Source organism: Portunus trituberculatus, chromosome 47 (assembly GCF_017591435.1).
Source record: "Portunus trituberculatus isolate SZX2019 chromosome 47, ASM1759143v1, whole genome shotgun sequence".
Lineage (NCBI taxonomy): Eukaryota > Metazoa > Arthropoda > Malacostraca > Decapoda > Portunidae > Portunus > Portunus trituberculatus.
The window spans coordinates 14,685,321-14,712,253 of record NC_059301.1 but is presented as its reverse complement, the minus strand read 5'-3'; the positions used below and the strand labels follow the sequence as shown (position 1 = coordinate 14,712,253).

General features: G+C 44.8%; 2 protein-coding genes across 2 annotated transcripts in view; both read right to left on the bottom strand.

Moving 5' to 3' along the window:
• LOC123498125 (histone-lysine N-methyltransferase 2D-like) overlaps window positions 1-3,651 on the bottom strand; it is an 80,162-nt gene extending 76,511 nt beyond the window's left edge. Inside the window, exons 1-3 of the mRNA XM_045245300.1 lie at window positions 2,188-3,651; window positions 1,797-1,891; window positions 1,020-1,067 (exon numbers count right to left, since the gene is read on the bottom strand). Coding sequence (XP_045101235.1) covers window positions 1,020-1,067; window positions 1,797-1,891; window positions 2,188-3,453 — 1,409 coding nt within the window. The 5' untranslated portion in view covers window positions 3,454-3,651. The remainder of the gene's footprint in view (window positions 1-1,019; window positions 1,068-1,796; window positions 1,892-2,187) is intronic.
• Window positions 3,652-4,506: 855 nt separating this feature from the next.
• LOC123498155 (transcription factor SPT20 homolog) lies at window positions 4,507-10,263 on the bottom strand. Its single transcript, XM_045245325.1, has 7 exons — window positions 10,243-10,263; window positions 7,751-7,911; window positions 7,148-7,215; window positions 6,979-7,036; window positions 5,231-6,774; window positions 4,814-5,144; window positions 4,507-4,645 (listed from the first exon to the last, which is right to left on the bottom strand). Exons 1-7 carry the CDS (start codon window positions 10,261-10,263, stop codon window positions 4,507-4,509), a joined length of 2,322 nt encoding a protein of 773 aa, XP_045101260.1.
• Window positions 10,264-26,933: the final 16,670 nt, after the last annotated feature.

The window sequence follows — 26,933 nt, the reverse complement described above, 5'->3', positions numbered from 1 at the left end:
TCGGAGTCACCACAGCGGAGGGCGACGGGTGGTACTGAGGCCTCCCATACACTAGTAATGATAGCAAGGGAGGGTAAACAGCATAGAAAAACAGCATGAGGTTGTAGATCTGTTGCACCTCACCGAGCGACGGACGGACGGACGGACAGACACCAGACGAGTGGATTCAAGGTTAAAAGACCAAATACAACTATGAAGCGACGTGTTCACTGCGCCAGCTGACCCTGGGTGGCAAATGTGGGGGACGGGGAAGGAATGGGTGATGAATTTTGTTTTGCTTTATGTAATGAGGAGAAGCTTGCCAACCCCTCAACATATGCGTCAGTGTGTCTGGTATCTGCTCCATAGTGGCAAAATATTGAGAGTCCTAGGGAAAACAGAATCGTAGGAGAAAAAAAGCAGAGAGAGAGAGAGAGAGAGAGAGAGAGAGAGAGAGAGAGAGAGAGAGAGAGAGAGAGAGAGAGAGAGAGAGAGAGAGAACCTATTGGGAAAATATTTCAGCTCAAGGGTATGAATGCAGACTGCGGGAGGGAAGAAAGAGTGTTGGGAGGCGTGTTCACCTGAGGACATTTCCGTTCCCTGCCCCGGCCACTCCAAGGCGGGACCGGGAAAATTCATTAGTGAAATTCCACAAGCCAATTAGAGTGCGGTATGTGGAGGTGTGTTACCTGTGAACTGAACTGACTTCGGAAATATGTATCAAGCTGAGGTGAAGGCGAGGGACAAAGGCAATTCCCAGGGTGAAGTGAAGACAAAGAGCAGGTGATGGAGCCAATGGCATTCCAGTGTGACTTTGCTCTCCATGAAAATCGAGTAAAGCAGATTTCCTAAGGTCTACTGTTGAGGTGGTGGTGGTGGTGGTAGTGGTGGTGGTGGTTGGGGTGTGGATGAGGATTTTGGTGGAGGAAATAGAGGTGTGGAGGAAGATAAGGAGGCAGCCAGTCCAGGTCAGTGTGAGGCGGGTTAGTGGCGGAGGTGGTGGTGGTGGTGGTGGTGCGAGGCATGCCACACCAACTTACAGTTCCCCCTCCGAGACGTAACCAGGGCTCTCCTCCGGCGGGAGCGAGCTTCGGGAGGCAGAGCAGGTCAGTGAGCATCTTGTTAATGCAGGACAATTGGGCATCTTAACACAGCTCGCAGAATTACGACATAAATATTTGCATGACAACACAAAGTAGGTCATTATTAACAAGGAGACGTAGAGACACACACTTGATGAACGTCTCACAGTGTGGCAACTTTCTTTTCTTCACCTCATTCTCACCAACATTTATGTATCTGTACGTGGTTTTCTTTACCTAATCTTATGTACCCCAGTTACTGAATCACTACATTCATACATTTATCACTGCATTCCCTGTGACTACGCCCGATAGTTCGCAGCGGTTCACAGACACAGCAGCTCCTTCCTCCCAGCGACAGGCTTTCGGATAAAGAAAGCGTGAACAGAAAGTGATGTAAAGTGCGCTGCAGTGTGCCTGTTACCATGTGCGGCGGTGAAGTGTGCATGCTCATATTTCCTCGGATCACTTTTTGTCTGGAAGGTTACTACCTGATGAAATCTTACTCATAAATTCCGAACTCAACTTATACTTCTTGCCCGCCCACCCCCGCCCTGTTTCCCTCACTCCTCCCTGTCCCTTCACTCTCTCACCCTCTCCCTACATCACTCACTCCCCGCCTCACCCACTCACTGCCTCGCCCAGGAATCCCGATCCCACCAACTCCTTGTCTGGCTCGACCCTGACCCACACCCTCCTGCCCGACACCCTGCCCCGCCCAGAGAAGAGACCCACCGGGTGGCTTGCGGGCGTGAGAGAGTCTCCTCGCTTGTGGCGTGCCTCAACCTGGCGCGGGTCCTGCTTGAAGGTAGAGGCGGTTTGGAGGACACCTGTTAATGGAGGAAGGTGTTAGATCAGCACCTCTGTCATCACCATCCTTTCCTTCCCACCCCGACGACACTGAGCTGTGAATGAACTTTCTGGAAAAATAAAAACATGTCACATTTTAAATTAAATGAATATCGCATGAATTAGTAAATGTATTAGAGAGAGAGAGAGAGAGAGAGAGAGAGAGAGAGAGAGAGAGAGAGAGAGAGAGAGAGAGAGAGAGAGAGAGAGAGAGAGAATGAATTAACTGATTAACTGAGAAGAAGCAGAATGAGTAACAATTAGAGAGGGTACTAGCCTGCTGCAGATCTCCGAGGCTGCTGGAGAGACAATGAGGCAGTGACCACGCCCCGCCTGTCTCCCTAGTGGTCTCCGTCAGCGCCACGGCCCCAGCCTCTGCTCCCGCCACTGCCGCAGCCGCCACCGCTGACGGCCCACCACTCAAATTGCCCGTGGACTTCGAAAGTTTGCCTTGTGGCTTGTCGATGGGCCGGAACCCGAACTCCATGGGGTCTGGACTGAACTTGGTCACCGGCAGGGTCTTGGATCGCAGGTCACCGGTGCTGGAGGAGTGGGCCCTCACTGACGCCCTCTGGTCACCTCTACTCTTTGGTGACTTCTGTTGCTGCTGCTGCTGCTGTTGCTGCTGCGATGCTGAGGGTGGTGGCTGGAGTTGCTGCTGCAGGTGCTGTAAGTGGAACAGCTGTGAGGGCTGGCGATACTGCTCGGAGTCAGACAGAGTGCGTTCCGTCGATCGTCGCCGCCTCTCCCGCTCACTCTGCTTGCGGATTTGTCTCTCCAGGTTACGGATGGACTTTTCCTGTGCGTCATAAAGCTCCTCCTCACTTTGGGCGCGGAGTTCGGTGAATTTCTCCTGAACAGGCAACTCATCCTCCTCCTCCGGCACGCTGTCCCACTCGGAGGCGTAGTCGTCCGAGTCATAGTAGTGGGAGCGTTTCTTCTCTTCCAGATGGCGGCGATAGTTCTCGTACGCCTCAGCCTCCTGCCTCATCCTCTCTTCTTCCTGCTGCTTCATTTCCTCCATTCGCCTCAGCTCCTCTATCTCCTCCTGTGTTTTGCCCGCCTCGCGCTGACTCCCCGCCACCTTCTCCTGCTGCCCCCAGCGTGGCCTCGCCCCCTGCGGATGTTGCTGCTGCTGTTGTTGTTGTTGTTGCTGCTGGTGTTGCTGGTGCTGATGTTGTTGCTGTAACTGCTGCTGGTGTTGTTGGTGCTGGGTTGCCTCAGTCCTTTGCTCGTGCTGCCTTCGCTCCTCCAGCCTCCTGCCTTCTTCTCTGAGGCTTTCTTCCTGCTGCCGTATTATCTCTTGTAACCGCCTCTCATCTTCCCTTTGTTCTTCCTCTCTCTTCAGTTCAGTTAACCTCCTTATTGCTTCCCTCTTTTCTTCTTCCTTCCTCTCCCGTTCTTTCCTTATCTCTTCTTCTTTTCTCTTTTCCTCAATATTTCTTTTCTCTTCTTCTTTTCTTTTCCTCTCCTCTTCTTTTCTTCTCTCCTCCTCTCTCTTCCTCTCTTCTTCTCTTAACCTCTCTTCCTCTTTCTTTCTCATTTCTTCTTTTCTCCTTTCTTCCTCTCTTCTTTCTTCTTCCTTTCTTCTTTCTTCCTCTCCTTCTCTCTTCCTCTTTCTCCTTTCTTCTTCTCTCATTCTCTCCTCTTCCTTCCTTTTCTCCTCCTCTCTTTTCTCTCCTCTTCCTTCCTTCTCTCTTCCTCTCTTCTTCTTTCCTCTTCTTTTCTTCTCTCCTCGTTTCTTCTCTCTTCTTCTTTCCTCATTTCCTCCATTCTTCTTTCTTGTTTCTTCCTTCTCTCTTCTTCAATCCTCATTTGCTCTTCCCTCCACCTCTGTTCCTCAAGTCTCTTCTCTTCTTCTCTCCGCTTTGCCTCTTCCAGTTTTTTTCTGAGTTCCGCAGCTCTCATTTCATCCTCTTTCCTCCTCTCTTCTTTCATTTTCTCTTCCTCTAATCTCTTTTGTTCTTCTTTCTTTCTCTGTTCCTCTAGCTCTTTCTTTCTTTTTTCCTCTTGTTTCCTCTCTTCTCTTCGTCTCATCTCCTCTTGTATCCTCAGCTGGTCTCTTCTGAATTGCTCTTGAATCTTTTTCTTTTCTTCCTGCCTCAGTTTCTCTTCGAATTTCTTCCTCTCCTGCTCAGCGATTCGCTCGATTTGCTTCTTCTGTTCCTCAAGACCTCTCGACCTGTCCTCCTCCTTCCTCTTCTGCTCTTCTATTTTCTTTCTAGCCTCCTGTTTTTTCTTCTCTGTGTGAGCACGTTGCTCCCTCTTCCTCTGTTCAGTGGTCGCCATCTTTGACTCTTCCACAAAGAGTGTTTCGCTCTCCTCGCCACTTTCTGCTCGCCTCTTTGCCTTTTCCTCTGCCTTGAGACGCCGAGCTTCACGCGATGCTCTGTTTTGCCCTTCAGAGGAAGACTGACTTCCTGTTCTTCTGGCAGCACTTCTCTTTCTCTTTTCCTCTAACTTCCTTTCTTGCATTTTTCTGATCTCCTCATCACGGAGTCTATTTTCTTCCCTCAGTCTTTCTTCGTCCTTTCTATCTTCGGCTGGTTGCACCTGCTTCTTACCATTTCTGTCCATCGCTTGGACAGCTGAAATTTTAAGAGATAATGACGATTCTTTGGTCACTGTTTCCGTCTGTCGTGTCAGACCGACTGGTATTGCCGGCTGGCCCAGCCCAGGGGACTGTGCTTGTCCAGTTACAGCTGGAGTGTCTTCCTGAGCACTGGACGGCTGGTCTGTGCCAGAGACAACAGATTCGTGTGGAACTGGAGACTGAGGTAGAATAGGTATTTGGCGAGAAACAGGTGATTGGAAGGAGGCGGGAGAATGTTGGGGAAGAGGAGACTGTGGAAAGAAGGAAAACTGGCGGGAAACTGGGGAAAGAGGAGAGAACGGAGACTGACGAGGGATCGATGACTGCCGAGGAACGGGTGACTGTCGGGTTGGGGTCGATTCCCTTCTTTTGGCAATCATCATTAGTTCCTCCAATCGCCGCTTTTCCAGAATGAGTTGCTGAAGCTGTCTCCTCTTTTGGTCTTCCGTCAACAGCTGTGGGTCCTGAACCTCCACCGACTCTTCCGTGGGTGTTCCAGAGGGCGGCGGGAGTTGTGAGGAGGAGTGGGAGCTCTGCACGGTGTGTGTTGTTTGCCTGTCTTGATAAGTTGTCTGTTGGTAAGTTTGAAAGGATGACTGACTCATTGAGTGCATCTGTGTGCTCTGCTGAAACTGGAGCTGCTGGAGCTTAGAAGACAGGTGATGAGAGTTGAAGCTTGGTGACAGTGGCTCCTCTTCCTCCTCTTCTTCCTCAACCTCCACCTCACTTTCCTCCTCCAGTGGTTCCTGCTGTGGCGGTATTTGTGTCTTTGGTAGGGGCTTCAAGTGTGGTGACGTCCGCGACCGTGGATGCGACTGTAGCTGTGGGCGTGGTGACTGTATCTGTGACTGTAGCTGTGGGCGTGGTGACTGTATCTGTGACTGTTGCTGCGGTTGTTGCTGTGGCTGTGGGCGCGGGGATTGTATCTGTGGCTGTGGCGGCTGTGGGCGTGGTGATTGCACCTGTGTCTGTGACTGTGGTTGTGGGCGTGGTGATTGTATCTGTGACTGCTGCTGTGGCTGTGGACGCGGTGATTGTATTTGTGACTGTGACTGCGGTTGTTGCTGTGGCTGTGGGCGTGGTGATTGAATCTGTGACAGTTGCTGTGGTTGTTGCTGTGGCTGTGGGCGCGGGGACTGTATCTGTGACTGTTGCTGTGGCTGTTGCTGTGGCTGTGGGCGTGGGGACTGTATCTGTGACTGTTGCTGTGGCTGTGGGCGTGGTGATTGAATCTGTGATAGTTGCTGTGGTTGTTGCTGTGGCTGTGGGCGCGGGGATTGTATCTGTGATTGTGATTGCGGCTGTGCTTGTGGCTGCGGGCGTGGTGACTGTACCTGCGTCTGTTGCTGTGGCTGTGGTCGTGGTGACAGTATCTGCGTCTGTTGCTGTGGCTGTGGGCGCGGGGACTGTATCTGTGGCTGTTGCTGTGGCTGAGGTTGTGACTGTGGGCGCGGTGACTGAATTTGTGACTGTTGCTGTGGCTGTGGTTGTGGTTGTGGACGTGGTGATTGTATCTGTGATTGTGATTGCGGCTGTTGCTGTGGCTGTGGACGTGGTGATTGAATCTCTGGCTGTTGCTGTGGCTGTGGGCGTGGTGATTGGATCTGTGACTGTTGCTGTAACTGATGCTGTGGGTATTGCTGAGGCTGTGGACGCGGAGATTGTATCTGTGGCTGTTGCTGTGGCTGTGGGCCCGGCGACTGTATCTGTGACTGTATTTGTGACTGTTGCTGTGACTGTAGTATTTGTAACTGTTGCAGTGACTGTATATGTGACTGTTGTTGTAAATGTACCTGTGACTGTAGCTGTGGCTGTGGCTGTGCGTAAGGCGACTGTAGGTGTGGCTGTGGGGAGTGTGGCTGAAAATAAAGGTGTGACTTATGAAGGTGGAAGTGTGGCGGGGAGGTCACGTATGCAGGCGGGGAGAACTGGTCGGGTGGACTGGAGTAGGCGGAAGTGAAGGAGGTGGAGGTGGGGGAGGACGGCACGTGGCTGGGAGAGGACATGTCAGGTGACGATGGAAACTGAGAGGATGGGGAGGCAACCTGTATTGGCGGCGAGACCTGCCTAACGGGTGACTCTGAGAAGCGAGACGGAGACGTAAGCCCCCTAGTGGGAGAACTCAGCTGAAGGGGAGACGGATAGCGATGGGGGGACTGAGAGGACGAGGCCTGGGAGGGGGAACGAACGCCTCTTGGCCGGGTCTGTCGTTCCTCCACTATTTGTTGCTCCAGCTTCTCTTGATGCGCTAGGTTCTCCTCCACCAAGTGTCTGCAAAGAAATACCTCGCGTAAATTGAGCCATAAAATTAGATCAAGATGTGAAACTGCGGTTACTTCACTCAGACAGATAGAGAAAATTGGGGGGGGAGGTGTTATTAACTGATTTCGAAGCGTGACTGCAGCGGAAGTATTTAGTGCCGTGGACAACAGCAGAGACAGCCCGGCAATAAGAAATGGCAACAAGACTTCTCACTGCTCGTCCTGCTCGTCATTCTGCAAGGCACTGAGAGCACGGCAGGTCGCATAGTGCACTGCAGGTCACACGGTACATTGCAGATCACATGTTACACTGAAGGCTGCGGGGAACACTGCAGATTAAGAGCACTCTAGGTTACAAGGTTACAGTGGAGGTCACTTGGTACACTGGTGGTAAGGGGAGTCAGCAGAGTAGCACGGAACAAACACAGTCAAGAGATGTAGGTGGCGAGGGCTGCCAAAAATTGTCCTCATCTATTGCTGAAAGACTCGGTGACTGCAGGGAAATAGTATATAGGGTGTTGGTGGTGGTGGTGGTGGTGGTGGTGGTGGTGGTGGCGGCGGTGATGGTGTTGGGAGTACTAATACATAAATCTTTGACGCATTTTCGAATTGCATCCCCTCGCAAAGATATCTAACAACCTTAATTTTGTTTATTTTCCTGGAGGAAAAAAAACCCTGATAATACAAAGAATTGTGGTTAAGAAATATCAATATGCGTGATGAAAATAATGTGTGTGGAGAAAAGACAAAAATATGCTTTATTGAAGTATTCTGAAAACAAGATTTCATATAATGCCTGAAAGAAAAATGTATCACAACGGAATTGTTTGATATATGTTGTGACATTAGATCAAGAGTGCAGCAAACATTAGCGATGTGAGATACGGATAGAAAGTAAATATCAAAATGATGATGCGGATGAGGTGGAGGGGAAGGAGGGAAGGAGACCAGACAGCCACGTGCATTCAGCAGGCGGATAAACTCACCGTGACGAGCCCTTCCTCACTGTGAGCTCCACGCTGTTCCCAGCACCCTTTATGAGATCGTAGGCGTCGAAGTGGCACAGGGAGCGGGCGTCGTGGCCCTCGATCATAATGATGGTGTCGCCCACATCCAAGTGCTGCGCCCCGGGGGTCCCAGGAGTCACCTGCAACCACGTACCATGTTATGTCCACACTGAGCGGTGCAACACCATCCCACCACACACTGCTACCTGTGCCAGTGTGCACAGAATTCTGACGTGAATTACGTCGTGCCATGTACAGCGAGCGACATGAAGCAACTCGCACGATACGGACACCGCTAGCCAGGCCAAGGCAGCGCCCCTGGACGCTGGTCAAGGCGACACAAGTTAAAAATACGGAAGGCGGACCCCGCAGACTTACTCAAAACACACACACACACACACACACACACACACACACACACACACACACACACACACACACACACACACACACCGCGTAGTGTAGTGGTTAGCACGCTCGACTCACAATCGAGAGGGCCGGGTTCGAGTCCCGGAAACGGCAAGGCAAATGAGCAAGTCTCTTAATGTGTGGTCCCTGTTCACCTAGCAGTAAATAGGTACGGGATGTGACTCGAGGGGTTGTGGCTTCGCTTTCCCGGTGCGTGGAGTGTGTTGTGGTCTCAGTCCTACCCGAAGATCGGTCTATGAGCTCTGAGCTCGCTCCGTAATGGGGAAGACTGGTTGGGTGGCCAGCAGACGACCGAGGTGAATTACACACACACACACACACACACACACACACACACACACACACACACACACACACACACACACACACACACATACACACACACACACACACAAGCGCGGACCCCGCAGACTTACTCACTCAAACACACACACACACACACACACACACACACACACACACACGCGCGCGCGCGCCACACACATTTTATGTATGTGTGTGTTATATATATATATATATATATATATATATATATATATATATATATATATATATATATATATATATATATATATATATATATATATATATATATATATATATATATATATATATATATATATATATATATATATATATATATATATATATATATATATATATATATATATATATATATATATATATATATATATATATATATATATATATATATATACAGAGAGAGAGAGAGAGAGAGAGAGAGAGAGAGAGAGAGAGAGAGAGAGAGAGAGAGAGAGAGAGAGAGAGAGAGAGAGAGAGAGAGAGAGATACAAAAGGCAAGTTGTGTGCGGAAAAGTCATGAAGGCACAAAAGCTAAAGACTGTCTATCAGATGCGGTGCCACGGAACCGAACTAGTCTCTCCAAGAGGAGTAGGTAGACGGCGCTGTATGGCAAGTGTTGGATGACACAGACTCTTGGAATAGTGTATGTATATCATAAGAAAGCTGCTTCTATTCCAAGGACACAAGCCACGACCTGTACCAAGCTTTCATCTTGGCACAAGTGTAATATCTTTATGAAGAAAGTAGAGTGCCAAGAATCTTCATAGCAATATGATTCAATTTGATTTCGTCACGAAAGTGAGGAAAAAGTAAAAAAGAAAGAGTGGGATATAAAGTGATATGGGAAGGAATCTTCTTTCCCTCACCATATCAAAGTACCGCAACTATTATTGTTTATATTATACAAAGTTTCTCAACAACAACAACAACAACAACAACAATATTAATAAGTATAGCGATACCACTATTACTACAACTAGTAGCAGCAGCAGTAGCGGCGGCAGCAACAGCCGTAGCAGCAACAGCAGCATGCAGCAGCAGCAGCAGCAGCAGCAGTAGCAATAGCAGCAGCAGCAGCAGCAGCAGCAGCAGCAGCAGTAGTAGAAGTACTACTACTACTACTAGTAGTAGTAGTAGTAGTAGTAGTAGTAGTAGTAGTAGTAGTAGTAGTAGTAGTAGCAGTAGTAGTAGTAGTAGTAGTAGTAGTAGTAGTAGTAGTAGTAGTAGTAGTAGTAGTAGTAGTAGTAGCAGTGGTAGTAGTAGTAGTAGTAGTAGTAGTAGTAGTAGTAGTAGTAGTAGTAGTAGTAGTAGTAGTAGTAGTAATCATCATCCTCATCACTATACTAACATCTATTATCGTAACAACATCATTATCATTAACATTACTTTTTGTGGCCTCGTTCCTTCGTCTGAGAAAGGGGTTTTCAGGACGCCACAAATCTCTGTTTTATTTGCAGGTCGATTGAGCAAAGCCACTGAAAGGACAAGACTACTAGCCTCACCATTCTTATATCACAAAGCTATTTTGTTTTGCTCTCACAACAATTTTCTATTTAGTAGCATTTGTCGCCATCTTGCCGTATCCTATTTGTGCTATTTTTGCTAATATAAAGAAATAATTGTGTCTTTTCCTTCTATATTTCCATAAGGATGATTACAGCTCAAGTTTTATGGAAGTGACACACAGACAAACCGGACCAGTCATGCGCAGTACATACCCTCGCTGACTGGTAATCCATCACTACGCTAACACACAGTTCACTCGCTCCAGTAAGGACTGACTAGACATATTCTCTTACTTGCGTGAATAATTCTTTTACAAAACTCTGCACTTTAACATGTCTTACTTTTTCTGTAATGTTTCAGACACTTATACTTTTCTCAGTATCTGATGACCTGTGCATTGGGATATCTCGTTTCAGTTTGTCTCTTTTACTTCTCGACTTAACCATGCATAAATTTAGCACAGCACACAGCTTGTCTTCTGCCCACTACTTGCCTACCAGTGCCACACACAAGCAAACTGCACGCCTCTAATCACAGCATAGTAATTCTATACTTATTATTCTCTACAGTGAGAAAAGCATGAATGTCATAATACATAGGAACTCAATAATAAGGCAATGAACTGCATGCGTCGATAACAAATTTGACATATTATCATATATTTTGTAATAATAAACATGAAATGAAAGACTGATCTTGACTTTGATTACTCCGCATTAAAATCACAATGGTATGGTTTTCTCTTACTGTCGTCACACGCCAGCAGGTCATGTTTCAGTCCTACACAGCGACATTGAGGACACACGACCTGAGCATCACGTGCAGCCTCAACCCACGCACGCGCTACCTGGGTACCTCCCACACTGTCGCCGCCGCACCGCACTGCCCCTTGAGGCTCGAAGGGTTGGCAAGGCAGTACGAGACGCATGCATCACGGCCGCTGCTGTCGTTGGGGTGTAATTGGCGCGAGGGGTTTGCTGCCCTGGTTGGCAACGTAAGAGGAGAGAGGGAGGGAGAGAGGGTCGCCGCCGCTGTGGCAACACCTGGAGACCGAAATAGACGGCGGATTCCTGTCGTGGGTTGGTCACTTACACCAACACTTCCGAGGCCCACTTCCTTCTCCAGCCTCTGCTACTTGGCCGCCCGCCGCTCCGCACACAAACACTTGCCACACTCTGGGCTGCTCACGCTGCCTCCCTCACACAGTACTGAGCCTATTATTTCTTCTGCCGCTGCTGGCAACACACACACACACACACACACACACACACACACACACACACACACACACACACCACAAGCAAGAAACATTTATTAATTCAGTGAATGTTTTAGGAGTAGGATAAGTAAGGATAAATTTGTTTTGTTAGTGAAGAACAAACATATTGTACTCTTATACAAAATAGTATAAATCTTGAATGACTATTCATGATACGAATTAAATGTACATAAAACGACAAAAATTTCATGATTCGAGAAACAAAGTTTCTATGCTACATACTTTTTTTTTTTCAAGTCTGAGCAAACAAGTTCTTTTTAGTTTCAGTTCACGCACAGATACACTAGACAACCTATGTTGTTAGTTTATGCCATGAAGTTTAGTTCACGATAATTATAAAAAGAAACAAAAAAAGAACAGCGATTGCTGTGCCAAGGCAGCAGAGTTTTGTAATGGTTGGGTGACATTTTATATCAGGAGGGATGGCAACCATCACGCGATGAAGACATGATTTCATGATTTCTTTGAGTCACCGAAGACGCCGACCTCTTACAGGGAGGGCAGCGAATCCTCCGTTAAGAAGCAAAGGCATTACCTTCTTCCCAGAGAGAACAATAAATGTGTGTGGCCCGAATCTTTCGATAGCATAGTTATCCGTTAGAGGAAATGTGAATTACTGTCAAGTTCTAAGAGACGATAAGTGACTACCGCATGAAAAGAGGCACTAAGTAACCACAACGTGAAGAGAACCTGGTACAATTAATCAAGCTGCCGCAGAATGCATCACACAGCCAGACATGTTCATCGCTGAGAGGTATGAGGATTGAGACACTCACCACGACCTTGAATGTTCACCGCTGAGCCCCTGGATAACAGTTACGACGCACCATCAAACGCTAGAAGCTCGTAACCTGCAATACGAGACACCGGCTTCCCCAGGCATTCCATCGAGATAGTTACCTTATGTTTTCGGGACTGGGTGGAGGAGGCGAGGGAGGCGGGCGTAACGAGGGAATCCCGCTACCAGAACGCACAGGTGGGGGGAGTGAATGCACGTCTGAGAGTCAGTAATTCGGGTGAAGGTAAGGAAGTACAGAGCAAAGGGACGGCCGGCTTCCTGCACTGACGGACTGGTGATCGACTGCTCCTTGCCGGACTGACGGAACGGAACACACACACACACACACACACACACACACACACACACACACACACACACACGCTACTACCACCACCACCACCGCCTCCTTTGACGTTGGTGGGGGCGAGAGAGAGGAAGGCAGTGGCGACGTCTGGGCTGAGATGGGTATTAGGTTGGCGGCGGCAGCGGCAGCGGTGGTGGTGACGGTTGTGATGATGGTGATGGTGATGTTGGTAGTGGTGGTGATGTAAATGGATTTATGGCGCATTGGGTGGATGATGGAGGTGATAGTGAGGATAGTAGAGTTATGATGAAGGGATAACAGGTAAATATGCTTAGCCCCAGACAAACTCACTCTCTCTCTCTCTCTCTCTCTCTCTCTCTCTCTCTCTCTCTCTCTCTCTCTCTCTCTCTCTCTCTCTCTCTCTCTCTTTCTGTGTGTGTGTGTGTGTGTGTGTGTGTGTGTGTGTGTGTGTGTGTGTGTGTGTGTGTGTGTGTGTGTGCATATGTTCGTTACTTCCTACCCGCTTATAGTCTCCCAGCTTGTTCGTGTGTCCATCTTACTCTGTTTATTTATCATGTCTACGTCTACTGGTGTTTAAGTCTGCCGCTTTCTCTGACACCATCCTGTTTATCTTCGTACCCATGCACGGTGTTTCCCTTGTGGCCTAAACTACAAGTGTGTGTGTGTGTGTGTGTGTGTGTGTGTGTGTGTGTGTGTGTGTGTGTGTGTGTGTGTGTTCATTTTATATACCATACGGCCTGCCAGCTCATCCCGCCTACCTCAATGAATGTGTGCCTGTGTGCCTGTCTGCCCTCCCGCCCAGCCTATATGTCTGCCTGTCTCTTTGCCCATCAATTTTTCTCCTTCATAATACGTCACCTCGTAACTATCCTGCCCACGCCTCTTCTTCCTCTTAGACTCTCCGTCAGACACAACAACACACTACCTCATCTCTACCGACTCCTCTCCTCCCAGCCTTCGCAGCCTCACTCACCTTGTCATGCCTCGAAGCCGCAACTATAAATCACAACATCCTCTCCCACTACGTTCTTTCCTTCCTCTCCTCCTCACCCGCCTCCTTCCTTTCCGCTGTACTCATCCCTTCATAAGTCTTTCTTACGTAACTTTAGCAGCCTTCCCAAAACTGCTTTCCTATTCTTCGTCTTGACATTAATAAATAACAGACACAACCTTCCACTTCCAAGGTGAGCCGGTGTCCCGCGAGCTTGAGTCACCCGCTGCCACACACCCGTCACGCCCACGCCGTGCTACAAAATGCACGGCTTGGCCTCGTCCTTTAAATAACTGTAAACACGATAAATGACTGCTCATCCCCGTCACCTTTTTAGTCCTCTTGCCGGAAACACCTTACACCACACATATGTAAGTAGAATTTGCGGCGTGCAGCATTACTACTTGCCGAGCGCCACGGATGCATGTTCTTTATGCATTAGATTAGACAGATAGAACAACTTATGTCAGGAGTCATAGTGTTGGGCAAAAAAGAGGACATGATCTACTCTAGGATTGAAATGGTGTTATGTTTCCGTGAAAAGTTGCCTGACATACGCTTACTTATCAGAATAATTGTTCTGGAGTCATAGTGCGCTACCAACTTTTCAGTAAAGATGCCAGCCAAAGAATGAAGTTGGATTCATGAGACTGATGATAATTATGGTGTAAAATTTAAAGAAATTAAATAAGAAATCTGCAAAACAAAGTATATCGTACACCAGCATTGATATATCTTGACATTATCTGTTAGTGACAATGTACTTTTCTAAACTATTTCCAACAGTGAAAAATTAAATACTTTGACTAAAACTGTGAGTGTGTGCAAAACATGGCTGAGTGTTGACAGAGCGGTTGGGAGCGTGGGAGGAGTTGAGAATACCATCACAGAGGAACGAAAGTGGGTGACCCAGGAAGTAAGAAAGATGGAGAAGAATGAGGAACAACACACGAGGGGGCAGACCGAAAGTGGGAAATACTGGGAAGGAAAATGGACAGAGGGGGACGCAATAAAAGATAAGAAGAATTAACAGTACATCTTGTGATTGAGGTAACCTAATGGAAGGAACGCGCACATTATGGAAGGAGGGGAGAAGAAAGTGGCAGTAACAGACGAAGGGAGACAAGGTGGGGAAGGAGAGGACAATGACAGGGAAGAGAATGCAACACAAGGGAAGGAAGGTGGGGAGCACTGGGAGGAGGGGGGGAAGAAGGGGAGGGGTAAGAAGCATGTCTACAGGAGGTAAAGAGGTGCCAAGGTCCAGCCCACGCCTGGCACTCAGTCTTGCTAAGGGCCACGACCACTGCCATGGCACCGGGAGCATTGCCACCACCAAGGCTGCTCTTAACTCACGTCGAGGCAATCACATGACAGACTCATCACTATCACTAGCTACTGAGGGAGGCGAGGCTCCTTCCCTTAGCTACCGACAGATTACTGACTTCAATCCCATACTCGTGACATGCATTTGTATCAATGTGAAATTTAATAGCATCCTGCGGTGTAACTTCTGTATACATCAATTCATCGCAGGCAATGATGTATTTTGCATAATCGTGATGGCTTGATATACATCGCTGTATAATGACAATTAGAAGAGCTTTTTGTCGTCGTTATTGCGTTTGCTGTTATTATTGATACCGGTAATGATAGAGTTTTTATAACTGTAATACAAGTTTACGTATATGTAAACGATAGCACGCGCGTGGTCACACACACACACACACACACACACACACACACACACACACACACACACACACACACACACACACATGCGCACCAAGAAGCGATATAAACAATGAGTCAGTGGCACCCTTACTTTGGCACTTCAAGGCTGCTGGCACCACCATCACCACCACCATTACCACAACCACCGCCTTGACTACTACAGCAACCACCATTGACACCATCACCAACAACATCAACACTCCTAACGACCACCATCATCACCACCACCACCACTTATCAACGTTGCTCGTGCTGTCCTCGCCACCTCCATTGTGTGAACCAGCCACCTATGCAAACACTAATACTCTGGTCCGCTTTCGCCATCACTACCACCACTATGGAAAATAGCTTTCCACGCAACAGCTATCCACAGGGAATATTCTATGGACAAAATCTATATTTAGCATTAAGAAACTATTCATGCATTGGGGTGGGGAAGAGGGACGGGAGGAGGGATGTAGAGGGCGAGAGAAAGGAGGCGACCTAAGATACACGTCAGAGGCGGCTCCAACTAATGGCAACTACCATGACAAAGTACGATAGATGTTACTCTTGTTAGAAAAAAAGGTAGGAAAACCATGTCATTAAGAAGGGAGTTGACTGTACGTCAGGGAACAGGAAGCAGGCAATCTCTGAAGACACACACGTAGTTCCTGATGGTGATAAGGCACATCGCTCCCCTGATGCCTTTGATACCACTAATGTTACTTCGTGTTAATGAGGCATTACGATAATTTTTCGCACTTAAGCTTATCACAACGCCAGTATCAGCGGTTTGAGGTCTTATTTTTGCCGCTGCCGTTAAACGAACGGTGACAGAGGCTTCTGAAGTGACGGTCTAAGTGTGCATTGCGCGGCGCGTGAATCTTATTCATAGACGCCAAGCAGACTCCCACACACCAACGCTCGCAAGATCTGACTCACTGATACAGTTTTCCTCTCTTCTGAAATGCACTACAACATATTTTGTAAAGAAAACTTTGGTGAGCAATAAAACATCGTTCACTGTGACTGACGCTCCGCTGAGATGAAGCATCTGTCATTCCTTCAAGAGAAAGGTTTAAGACGTGATTCTCGTGCCCAGCTGCATCACTTTAGTCAGATGACAATGAGGGGCGTCGATGTACGAATACCGAAGGTACATCGAACTTTGAAAAAAAAAAATGAATAAATAATTAAATGAAAAGCAGAAATAATAACACATTAAAAGGGCATTCATGTCAGTATCGCTACCACCGCGTCACTATTATCATAACAATCGCCATCAACAGCATCCTCGCTCGTAGGAGGAGTCCATCTTGACTGTTTATATTCTATAATGCCGCGGCTAGCGAGCCAGCAAGAGCTCTCCGGTGAAACCCGCCGGCTGCTCTGGGTGGCTGCGAGCAGTCAGGTAGGAAAAATGCCTCGTGTAAACCTCCCCTTTAAGTGAGAAGGCATAGCACGTTATTAATCGTTGTAAGTTTAAGTAATCAGAAAAGCTCGTGCTCAAACTAGTTTGTAGACATGCGGTCTTGTGGCTGACTGGACGGCAGCAATGCATCAATGCATCACGATCAGTCAAACACTATTGATGGCGACACCTGACGTTGTTGACATTGTCTCAACCCTTACATCAACACCTGCTTTCACTTCTCCCACCATTAATAGCATCGGTGCCATCATCTTCATGGGCTCCCAGCCAATCCCTCTGATCAGCACCATCATGGATATATAACAGTTCCAGAGGTCTCATTCATCATCCTAATAACTTTATCAGGCTTCAGTTAGAACCAGTATCTTTAGTTAAGAGAGTTTCTGGTGCTACATGTTCGTCACTAATCCAATACCCCAGTACCATCCATACACATAAGTTACGGTTGCACTAATTAATGGAAAGCTTGAACGTTAACCTCATGTTTGGCCACACATTCGTCCTTCTAATGCCTTTGAGCAAATCGGGACACTTGCCGCCACTCACACGAGGCAAGTCATTGGGGTGATCGATTGCCTATATCAGTTGTACTTAGGACAATTGCATACCATCACCCTGGCTAATGTGATCGCCAAGTGTGACAGCCTTTGGTCAGAACAATGTTTCACTTGAGGTTGCTGTAAGTGGTTAGCTCATAAGAAAGTGTTCTTTCAGACAGACTTTGGAAACAACCTCCTAGACTCTCTCTCTCTCTCTCTCTCTCTCTCTCTCTCTCTTTGTTATCAATCTGTTTACGCGCGCGCGCTTGTGTGTGTTTGTGCTTGTGTGCGTGCGTGCGTGTGTGTGTATGTGTGTGTGTGTGTATGTGTGTGTGTGTGTGTGTGTGTGTGTGTGTGTGTGTGTGTGTGAGAGAGAGAGAGAGAGAGAGAGAGAGAGAGAGAGAGAGTGGCCACCCGCACACTGAGGCTCAGCTGATGTCAGCCCCGCACGCGGCGCACGCTGTGAGCACCATGAGAAGTAAAGACATAAAGAGAAAAATAGAGGAATGATTTTATCATTTTTCTCTTGGATTGAGAACTTCCCCGCCACACATGGATGTCCCAGTCCATGGTTGTTCAAAATCACGTAGAACATAGGCTACCTATACATACGTATATACATTCGCCATATTCGATCCTATTTCTTTCTGTGAAACCATTGAGGGCTCGTCTGAATTATTTCTATCCTGCTTTCGTCTTATATTCATGTTGTTTTCAGCGACACACACACACACACACACACACACACACACACACACACACACACACACACACACACAATGAGTCATTAATAAATTTCATTCGCATTAAAAAGCGAAGATATTTCAATGGTGTAAAGAAATCAAACTTCCAAGAAGCAGGTATTGACACATGAATAAATTTCCAGTTGTATAAAATTTGATATGGAGACAGTACAACTAGAGGACACTACAACTATGTAAGTCATTGCACATTCGCATCCATCCACACACACACACACACACACACACACACACACACACACACACACACACACTGACCCGTTGGATGGTGATGGGTTTATGGAAGTCTGCCCCTCCCAGGATGCGGAAGCCCCAGGGGATGGAGTCATCGGAGCGCTGGAGGAGGATGTTCAACAGCTTGGCCATCCCGCCGGGGCTACTTTTAGATTCCTTTTGACAAGGAAGTCAAATACTGTCCTCTGCCGCTTCCTCTTCTTTCTCCTCCTCCTCCTCCTGCTATTGCTGTTGGTTTGGTTTCCTTATCTACAGCCAGTAGACTCTGCCTCCTGACCTCTACTTCGCCTTAGCCAGTGTAGAGGTGAGCGAATCTTTCAAAGTCCGTCAGCTGTTTGAGTCTGAGTGTCGCTGTGTTGCCGCTGATCTGTCAGAGAACAGAGGCGGGTTTCAGTTGAACACGCTTATCGGAATACTTTTCTTCACTGAAACACAGAAATATAAACGAATCACAGTGAATGAACACACGCAAAACACCCGAATGCATTCAGATTTTCCATAGTGACGTAGCACCGCAGTGACATTATTTCAACAAACACCCTCACGTCACACGCACACTGCACATCACCCTCTGTGTGCTTCCGCGTGTTTCACTTGTTTTCAGTTTGTGACACAAGTATCGCCGTTCACACACACTTTTCAAAAAGTCCCGCTGCTTCTACGGGGATACCGCGCACCTGAGGTTTCGGGGTCAGTTATCACAGCAGACGGTGGGCTGGTCCTAGTGTCAACACGGGTATAAGATGCTGATGTAAGCCTCCCTCGCGCTAAGTAAGGTGTACCATGGCAATGTGCCAAAGAGGGGATGCCAGAGTCTTGTGTGTCACTATGATGGGTGTGCGTGCCCGTGCCCGTGTGTGTGTGTGTGTGTGTGTGTGTGTGTGTGTGTGTGTGTGTGTGTGTGTGTGTGTAAGTGTTTACCTATTCCTCCCAAACTGCTAATAGCAGAATTAGGATAAATTTGTAGCTTATGTCCAGCATCTTGCTACAACCTCTTTGCAGACTGCTTAATTTGTTGTATGTTTATCATATATCCTGTGGCAATTGACTTCATGATCACTCGGTTATTAGAAGCTTATTTCTTGTATTTTGTTTTTATCTACATCTTTACACACACACACACACACACACACACACACACACACACACACACACACACACACACACACTGTCACGCAAACACCTTGGTCGGGACAAAAGACAACTTTTCATCGAAAGCAGAAAGGAATTCTTTGAGTCTCAAGTCTGCAGGCGATTACCGGAAGTTTCCGGTATGAATCATGAAATCCTGTATTCAGGAAAACAAAGCATGGGACGCGATGTTAGAGTTAGGCTACATCAAAGGATTGCAGGACTGTTGCTGGGGAGTTTGTCGCAGGCAACATTGCTCCTCAGGAGAGGAGGCGAGCGTCAGCTGAGCCCGTTGGGGGTGGGTAATGTCAGTGACAAGTGGAGCAGACTGCCTACGTACTACTGATGTTCACTGCGCAACATTGCCATGAGTTGAACAGAATGGCTTAGAGCAAGAACAAGGAAGTCTTGCCAACATGAAGGGAGGTCACCTGTGGGCGGTAGATATCGTGTGTGACAGGATGAAGAGGTTCCTGCCTCATGTTCACTGCTCTGCCGTGCCACAGGTTGTGTTCCATGGGTGTGGACGAGAGCTGGGATGCCTTGTCAGGGGTGTGTGTATGTGTCTGGGGTTAAGGCGCTCATTACTAATGGTGGTTTACTGCCATGGCTTGCCTCGCTGATGGCTTTGGACATGCTTTGTCAGGTGTTTGCAAGGGGTCCTCTACCCAGTGTGTTTATTCATCCTGTCAAAAATATCTGTGTGTGTGTGTGTGTGTGTGTGTGTGTGTGTGTGTGTGTGTGTGTGTGTGTGTGTGTGTGTGTGTTGACTCTGAAGAATCTAAAGAAATAAAGAACGAGAGTCATGAATATGAAAGCCTTGCTGGTGTTACAGCAGAACACAATTTTCTCTTACAGAAAGACCGAGATTAGACTTGCTACTACACGATCGATTATTTAATTTGCTGCCTCTGGTCCTACCCGGTGACCTCCCCGCATGTATGATGAACGGCCAGCACTCCGGCCATCGTGATTAATAGTATGTATGTTGAGCACTCTGGCCAACAGTCTACCAGTTTAGTTAGATTACACACACACACACACACACACACACACACACACACACACCCGGTAGCTCAGTGGTTAGAGCGCTGGCTTCACAAGCCAGAGGACCGGGGTTCCATTCCCCGGCCGGGTGGAGATATTTGGGTGTGTCTCCTTTCACGTGTAGCCCCTGTTCACCTAGCAGTGAGTAGGTACGGGATGTAAATCGAGGAGTTGTGACCTTGTTGTCCCGGTGTGTGGTGTGTGCCTGGTCTCAGGCCTATCCGAAGATCGGAAATAATGAGCTCTGAGCTCGTTCCGTAGGGTAACGTCTGGCTGTCTCATCAGAGACTGCAGCAGATCAAACAGTGAAACACACACACACACACACACACACACACACACACATATATATATATATATATATATATATATATATATATATATATATATATATATATATATATATATATATATATATATATATATATATATATATATATATATATATATATATATATATAATTTCTGTTGACACTATGGTCTCGATCAGTGCAAGCGCCGAGACGAAAGGCATTGCCCAACACACGACTTCTTTTGATAAGACACTTGGGATGGATCTTGAATTAAGGTTGGCGAGAAAAAAAATATGCTGATAGATTATTAAAACTCTTACATGTTGTAAGCACACAAATCGAAAGTAAAAGCCCAATTCATAGCATGTCAAGTTAGGCTCTTGTATATACTCATTTGTCCAGCAACCATGGCTACTAAGGAACCAATCCTTTCCGTTCCCTTCCTTTAGGAGGGACGGCTCGCAATGTCCTTCACGGTAGTACGAACTCTCTCTCTCTCTCTCTCTCTCTTGTAACCTTAAAAGGTGTTAGAGTAGCAGTGTTGCCTTACATTATGTGTGTGTGTGTGTGTGTGTGTCTGTGTGTGTGTTCCGCCAAACGCATGTATTTTCCTTTGACGTTTCTTAGATTTTCATACTTTTAAGGTCATTACTTCGCTTCACGTGATAATAAGCAGATAACAGAGCACTGATGCATGTCACACTGCAAAGGTGACGAGCTAAAGTCACTGCTAGAGGTACGAAGGCTCTGCGTTCTGGCCGAAGTAACAGCCATGTGCGAGGATTGAACTCACAAATTTTCGGGCACAAGTGTAGCACATTGCCGCAGAGCCACCCAGCACGTCATCCATTCTGTATATTTTTTTCTTAACTGAAGACTACAAATACATGATGGTTATACTAGTCACAGTAATTTAACTTTCGATTTATTTGTAGACACTTCATATTATTGTTGCCAACAGAAATCTACCATGTTTCACTTTTATTCCTTGTCAAAATATCTTGGTTCTCAAGGGCGTTTTGCTTTCATAATAATTTTCCTGCCCCACGCGGTCTGCCTTGCCTGCACAGCATACACTCACACACACACACACAAACACACAAGTACGGCAGCCTCGGCGAGCTGCTTTCCTGCCCACTGTTCACCCGTAGACTGTCACTCGCCAACCCTCCACAACCCAGTGCCTCACGCCAACATACACACAAACGCACATACTCTGGCACCCAACATACCATCCCGCTACTCAACCAAGCAGGAGTTTTGTGGCAATATATATAATACATTTATACATATAAACATAGTTCACACACACACAGACACACACACACACACACACACACACACATCTATCTCTCTGTAAATCTCATAACTATCTACAGTAGCAGAATATTTTCTTCATTTTCAAGATTCTCTCCACTATACATGAACCCCACCACTGAGCTGACCTGTAGCCACACCATGCATGGTGTACCATCAGCTGTGAAATCAAGGAACAAAATCATAAAGAAATGCACAGGACTATCATGACTGGAACCTGGGGTCTTCCCTTGGTGCTTGAGACTTCCTCATGTAAGAACGATGTTTGAAGCTGTCTCTTCACTTCAAAGCAATCCTAGGCAGCATGGGGCAATAAGAGTGAATTTCAATCGCTATCTATACATATAGTTAGCGTCTTTCATTGTCTCTTCTTGAGTTTTACTCTAGTAAAGGGTGTAAGCTTTCATCTGCAACGAAATAAGCAAAACCTTAAAAGCTTTTCTATCGAAGATTTTTTTTTTTTATTATTTATGAAAAAAGACTATAGTCTGTCTACTCTAAAGTGGCTCCTGGGTCTTGATTTGAATGGTGTTTCAGTGAATGCGTGGTTGTCATCTCTTGAGGAAAACTGGGGAGCTAGTATTGTAATAAGTGCATTGATCAACAGAAAACAAGCATTATTCACATCAGATCAATTACGTTATCAATGAGCTACAATATGTTTAAAATCCAGGTGCCATTTTTGAGTATACAAGATGTAGTATTTGTCATTTGAAATTGAAATTAATTGAACCCTAGCTCAAATTTTCGTTTATTTTAATATTCCCTAAAATTTGACAATTTCTGAAAGTAAAATGTTACTAGATTTCCTTTTGCAAAGAAAATTCAATTGATTTATTCCCTTTACCATGCATAGGAACTGTAAGATACATGAATACTCTTATTCAACAATTCAATTACTTACAGCCAGAATACTTTGGCATTCAGTGGCATTCCAAGGTTTCCCAGGGGCCCCAAGCAAAAAATTGTATGAGGCCCCAGTGACAAGTTAGAGGCAAGTAAAGAAGTGGGAAAGTTTGGCTCAGGGGGGCCCTTCAAGGTATTTCAGATAGCTAAATTTATGAGGTCTACACATGTCACACCACAGCTGTGCAGCGACTGATTATATCAAATTGGCTGGAACTCTCAGGGTCTTTGCTTTCTTGGGCAATTTGGGAGCCCAAGTAAATGCTTGGTTTGCCTGACTGTAAGGAATGCCTCTGTTGGCATTGATGGTAGTCTAATGTAGTATCTACCATTTTCTGTTTTTCCTTACTGGCTATTGAACTTTTATATCCCATTATTTCTTTAAATAAAATGGCAAATTTCATAATATTTGTCATAAAATGTCACACATGCATGATGAATAATGCCTTTCCTATGCTTTATGGGATTTCAAGGACGTAATCTATATTTACAAAAATGAATGCAGAAAAGATATTCCAATTTGAAAATTTTTGATACAAGTTTTATTACAGAACATAATGTTTGTAAATAATTTGCCTGTGTACATGTATAAATACCTTCAACTGAGCCAGCTATGTACTGTTTATGCATATCTTTAATCAAAAATTAATCAATATGGTCCTTTATTAGCTAAATCACAGATATTACTTAAGAATAAGAAAATATTAGATATATACAAAACAAACATGCATAAACATCAGTAAAGCATACAAACCACTTTTAAATTTAAAATATCATTTTCTCTATATATTCAACAGTAGCTATGTTATGAAATTAAAAACATTATAGTTAGTAAAAATTGTAACCACTTAATCCAGTGGATGACCTGATGAATAACTAGGAACACAGTGAAAGTATGTTCCTATCCAGTACCTCAATACCACAGCCTCCAGGCTCCCTGTGGGGAATGAACACATCACCAAGGATTGCATCAAATGATTAAATGATTCAAGACAACTATCAGGCAAAATATGCACCACAAACACCAATAAACAGCAATTCATGATGACAACAACAGTGAAAGAAATAAACTTGTCTTCAAAAGAAAGTAAGAGTACCTAACACTCACCACTATCTCAATACAATAACCAATAAACTAATAACAATAAAACAATACACTACTGCTTTATACACACCATTCCTTACTTAACCCACCAGCATGAAGAAGCAAATGCATTGTATAGTATCATAGCTTAAAACAAGCTTTAGAATTTGTACTTATGTAAATAAGGCAATAATAAGATAACCATTTCTAACAATTATGAAATAAAGCTGTAATTATGAAGCTTATCTATATCTTTTACGATACACTCCTTGTCAGGTGCAAGATGTGTAGCACACCTGACATTCTCCACACAACAAGTCTCACAATGTGGGGTTAACGAGCAGCACTGCTGTTAGGACAACTGTGACAAAGAAGGTAAATCACATTTGCATAATTCACAGTTCATAAGTGTCATGGACAGCTTCCTGAGTAAGAGGAACTGGCTACTTTGGGATCAGAAAATTCTATACAAGTAATGGGGATGAAATCTGCTAAATAATATTGAAATTCAAGTTTACTAGGAAAACACAGCTTTTCCACCAGCCTACATTGTGCAACCTCCTTCACATGCAGGGCAATGAGACATCTCAGAAATCTCTAAAACTCACTGATTTTCTTACCTCCTTTCAAGTGCCTATGTTAATTCTTTCAAAAGATTTATTTTGATAATCCTTTTGTTAGTGTCCTTTCCTGAAGTTTAGTTACTTAGAAACACTGAAAAACAAAAAAATTGAATAATAAATAGTAATGTAATGTATGAAATGCAAATTTAGTTCTTCACCTTAATTATCATTAGGCTTCAAAGAACTCGTCTTAGATACTAACAATGGAAATAATACTAACACAGTTTTGGCCTTGATAGATGCTTAAATGTGCTACCACTCACTTGGCTTTGGAATGAACTATGTTGGTCTTGTACCCTCAATTCAAGCTTCACAAATGGCTTCCTTGTGTACAACTTAGATACACATCTGGTGACCCTGACCTTTTGAAACAAACTGACACAAATTTCTATTTGTAGAAAATATTTAGCATCATAAAATAGTACATATAGCATTACAAGAAATATGGAGAATTTTATACTTTATGCACTAAATAATAAGAGTAGACTAAAAATTAAAATGTTATGCAGGAAGTTTGTTTAATTCCAGATTAAATTACTATTGCAGAAAAACTGTAACCAATTAAAAACATACAACTACTCTTGATTATAATTTAAATATGGATCATAAAATAATCTATGAAGCAACTCTTACTTTAAATGTATTGTAGAAGAATTAAAACCGATCAGATATGAGAGATGATGATGAAGCTCTTTTTGAATAATTTAAACACATCTGTTATGTACAACAGATATGGCTTGCCCAATCTCAATGACCACATTTCTGGAAATTTGAGAACTTACAAAATGCAAATACATTTTTTACTTTTTTTTTTTTTTTTTTTTTAGTTAGAATCATGTATTCACAAACAGAGTGGTTGATGAGTGGAATGGTCTCAGTGGTCATATAGTCAGAGCTGCATCAATAGGGAGCTTTAAAAGAAGGTTAGATAAGTTCATGGATGGGGGTGATAGATGGAATTAGGTAGCTTAAACACGCAGGGACTGCCTTGTGTAAGCCTGGCGGCCTCTTGCAGCTTCCCTCTTTTCTTATGTTCTCTAATCATATTGGCATGATACTGCAAATGAATGATTAGCATTTAGTTGATTTGCTGCTGAGCTTACTTCTTTCCACTCCATGCTATCACTGTGTAATGTTCATTGGTAAAACGCCTGTCTCTCAATACTCCTTGTCTCATTATGGGGTACTGCAATGCCCCATAACTTGTAAAAATGATGAATGAATAACTCATAAGGTCATCATCAGACATCTTGCATCAACATGTCCCACCAAGAAAGCAGCAGGTTGATCATTGCCATCCTACTACATTCAAATTTCATTCCATAGCTAAACACTGCCAAACAAAACCCCAAAATGCATGTATTAATACATGTTTAACCTCTAGCAATATCTGCAGAAATTAGTGTTACACCCTGTAAAACAGAATTATTTTAGGATATAAACCTTAAACTAATCCAGAATGTGCCTCACCCTTCCATATTTTTTCACACCTCATGTAATACTTAGTTTAGGATATACTTAAGTTTTGTCACTGCTCACTGGAGATTCATTTCAATAAAACATAGTGCTTGATATAACAGCTAGATTAGATAGTTCTGACATGCTTTATGGTGGCAGATTTTTAAAAGCTTCAATTTCTCAGATTTGTTCATATGGTTCACTTATGACAGCACACTGTATACAACTTGCTCCACAGGAAACCACAAGACACATCATTCAGTAAATACTATTGTCTCTTACTTTGCAGAATTTTCTTCAAAAATTTCTCTCTGTATTTAAGTACAATCCTTTTTCCATATTCCAGGAATCAATATTTCTAGAAAAATACTCCAAAGGCATTTGTACAAAAATAACCACCAACATAAATAAAACAAGGAACACTAAGTGTCTGAATAAGTGGTTTGGAGGGCAAACAAATATTATGTAGCAGAAAATCCTAATTCTCATTATGAACTAACTTCATTAATTGTCTGAGAACACTAAAAACTTTATGCCAGGGCTGAAAAACCTGAGAACACTATGAACAGTCAATAGTCGAGGAGAAAGTATCATACTCTTGTATTTACAAGATGGTCTAACACTTTCCCAAGAAATTCAAATCGGTAAAAAATTCTTAGTATGATAAAGCCTTCCATGTCTAATCCTCTACAACAGGGCCTTTCAACCTTCTTCTCGTTAAGAACCCTCTGAGTTATAAGACCATGTACCCGAACTGTCGGTGATCTGATATTAAACAGAATGTTAATTTAGTGACTTACACTAACTCAATATGCAATAGTACTGCAAAGGAAATGATTAGAACAGCCATCTAAGTACCCCTAGAAATCTTGTGAACCCATGGAGATTTGCAAACCCCAGGTTGAAAACCCCTGCCCTACAGCTTCATGAAGTTAGCCACATTGCCAACAATGAAGATGAGATACTCTATCAATAAAAAAAGAGCTTCA

Bases quoted from the DNA above. Each gene is read 5' to 3' on its own strand.
- LOC123498155 (XM_045245325.1), bottom strand. From the start codon at position 10,263: ATGGATTACCAGTCAGCGAGG. The intron at 7,216-7,750 runs GTGAGTTTATCC...AATTTTTGGCAG, and splicing joins GTGAGGAAGGGCTCGTCACG to CCCTCGCCACCTACATCTCT. The intron at 7,037-7,147 runs GTACCAAGTGAC...TGTGACCTGCAG, and splicing joins TGACTCCCCTTACCACCAGT to TGCACTATGCGACCTGCCGT.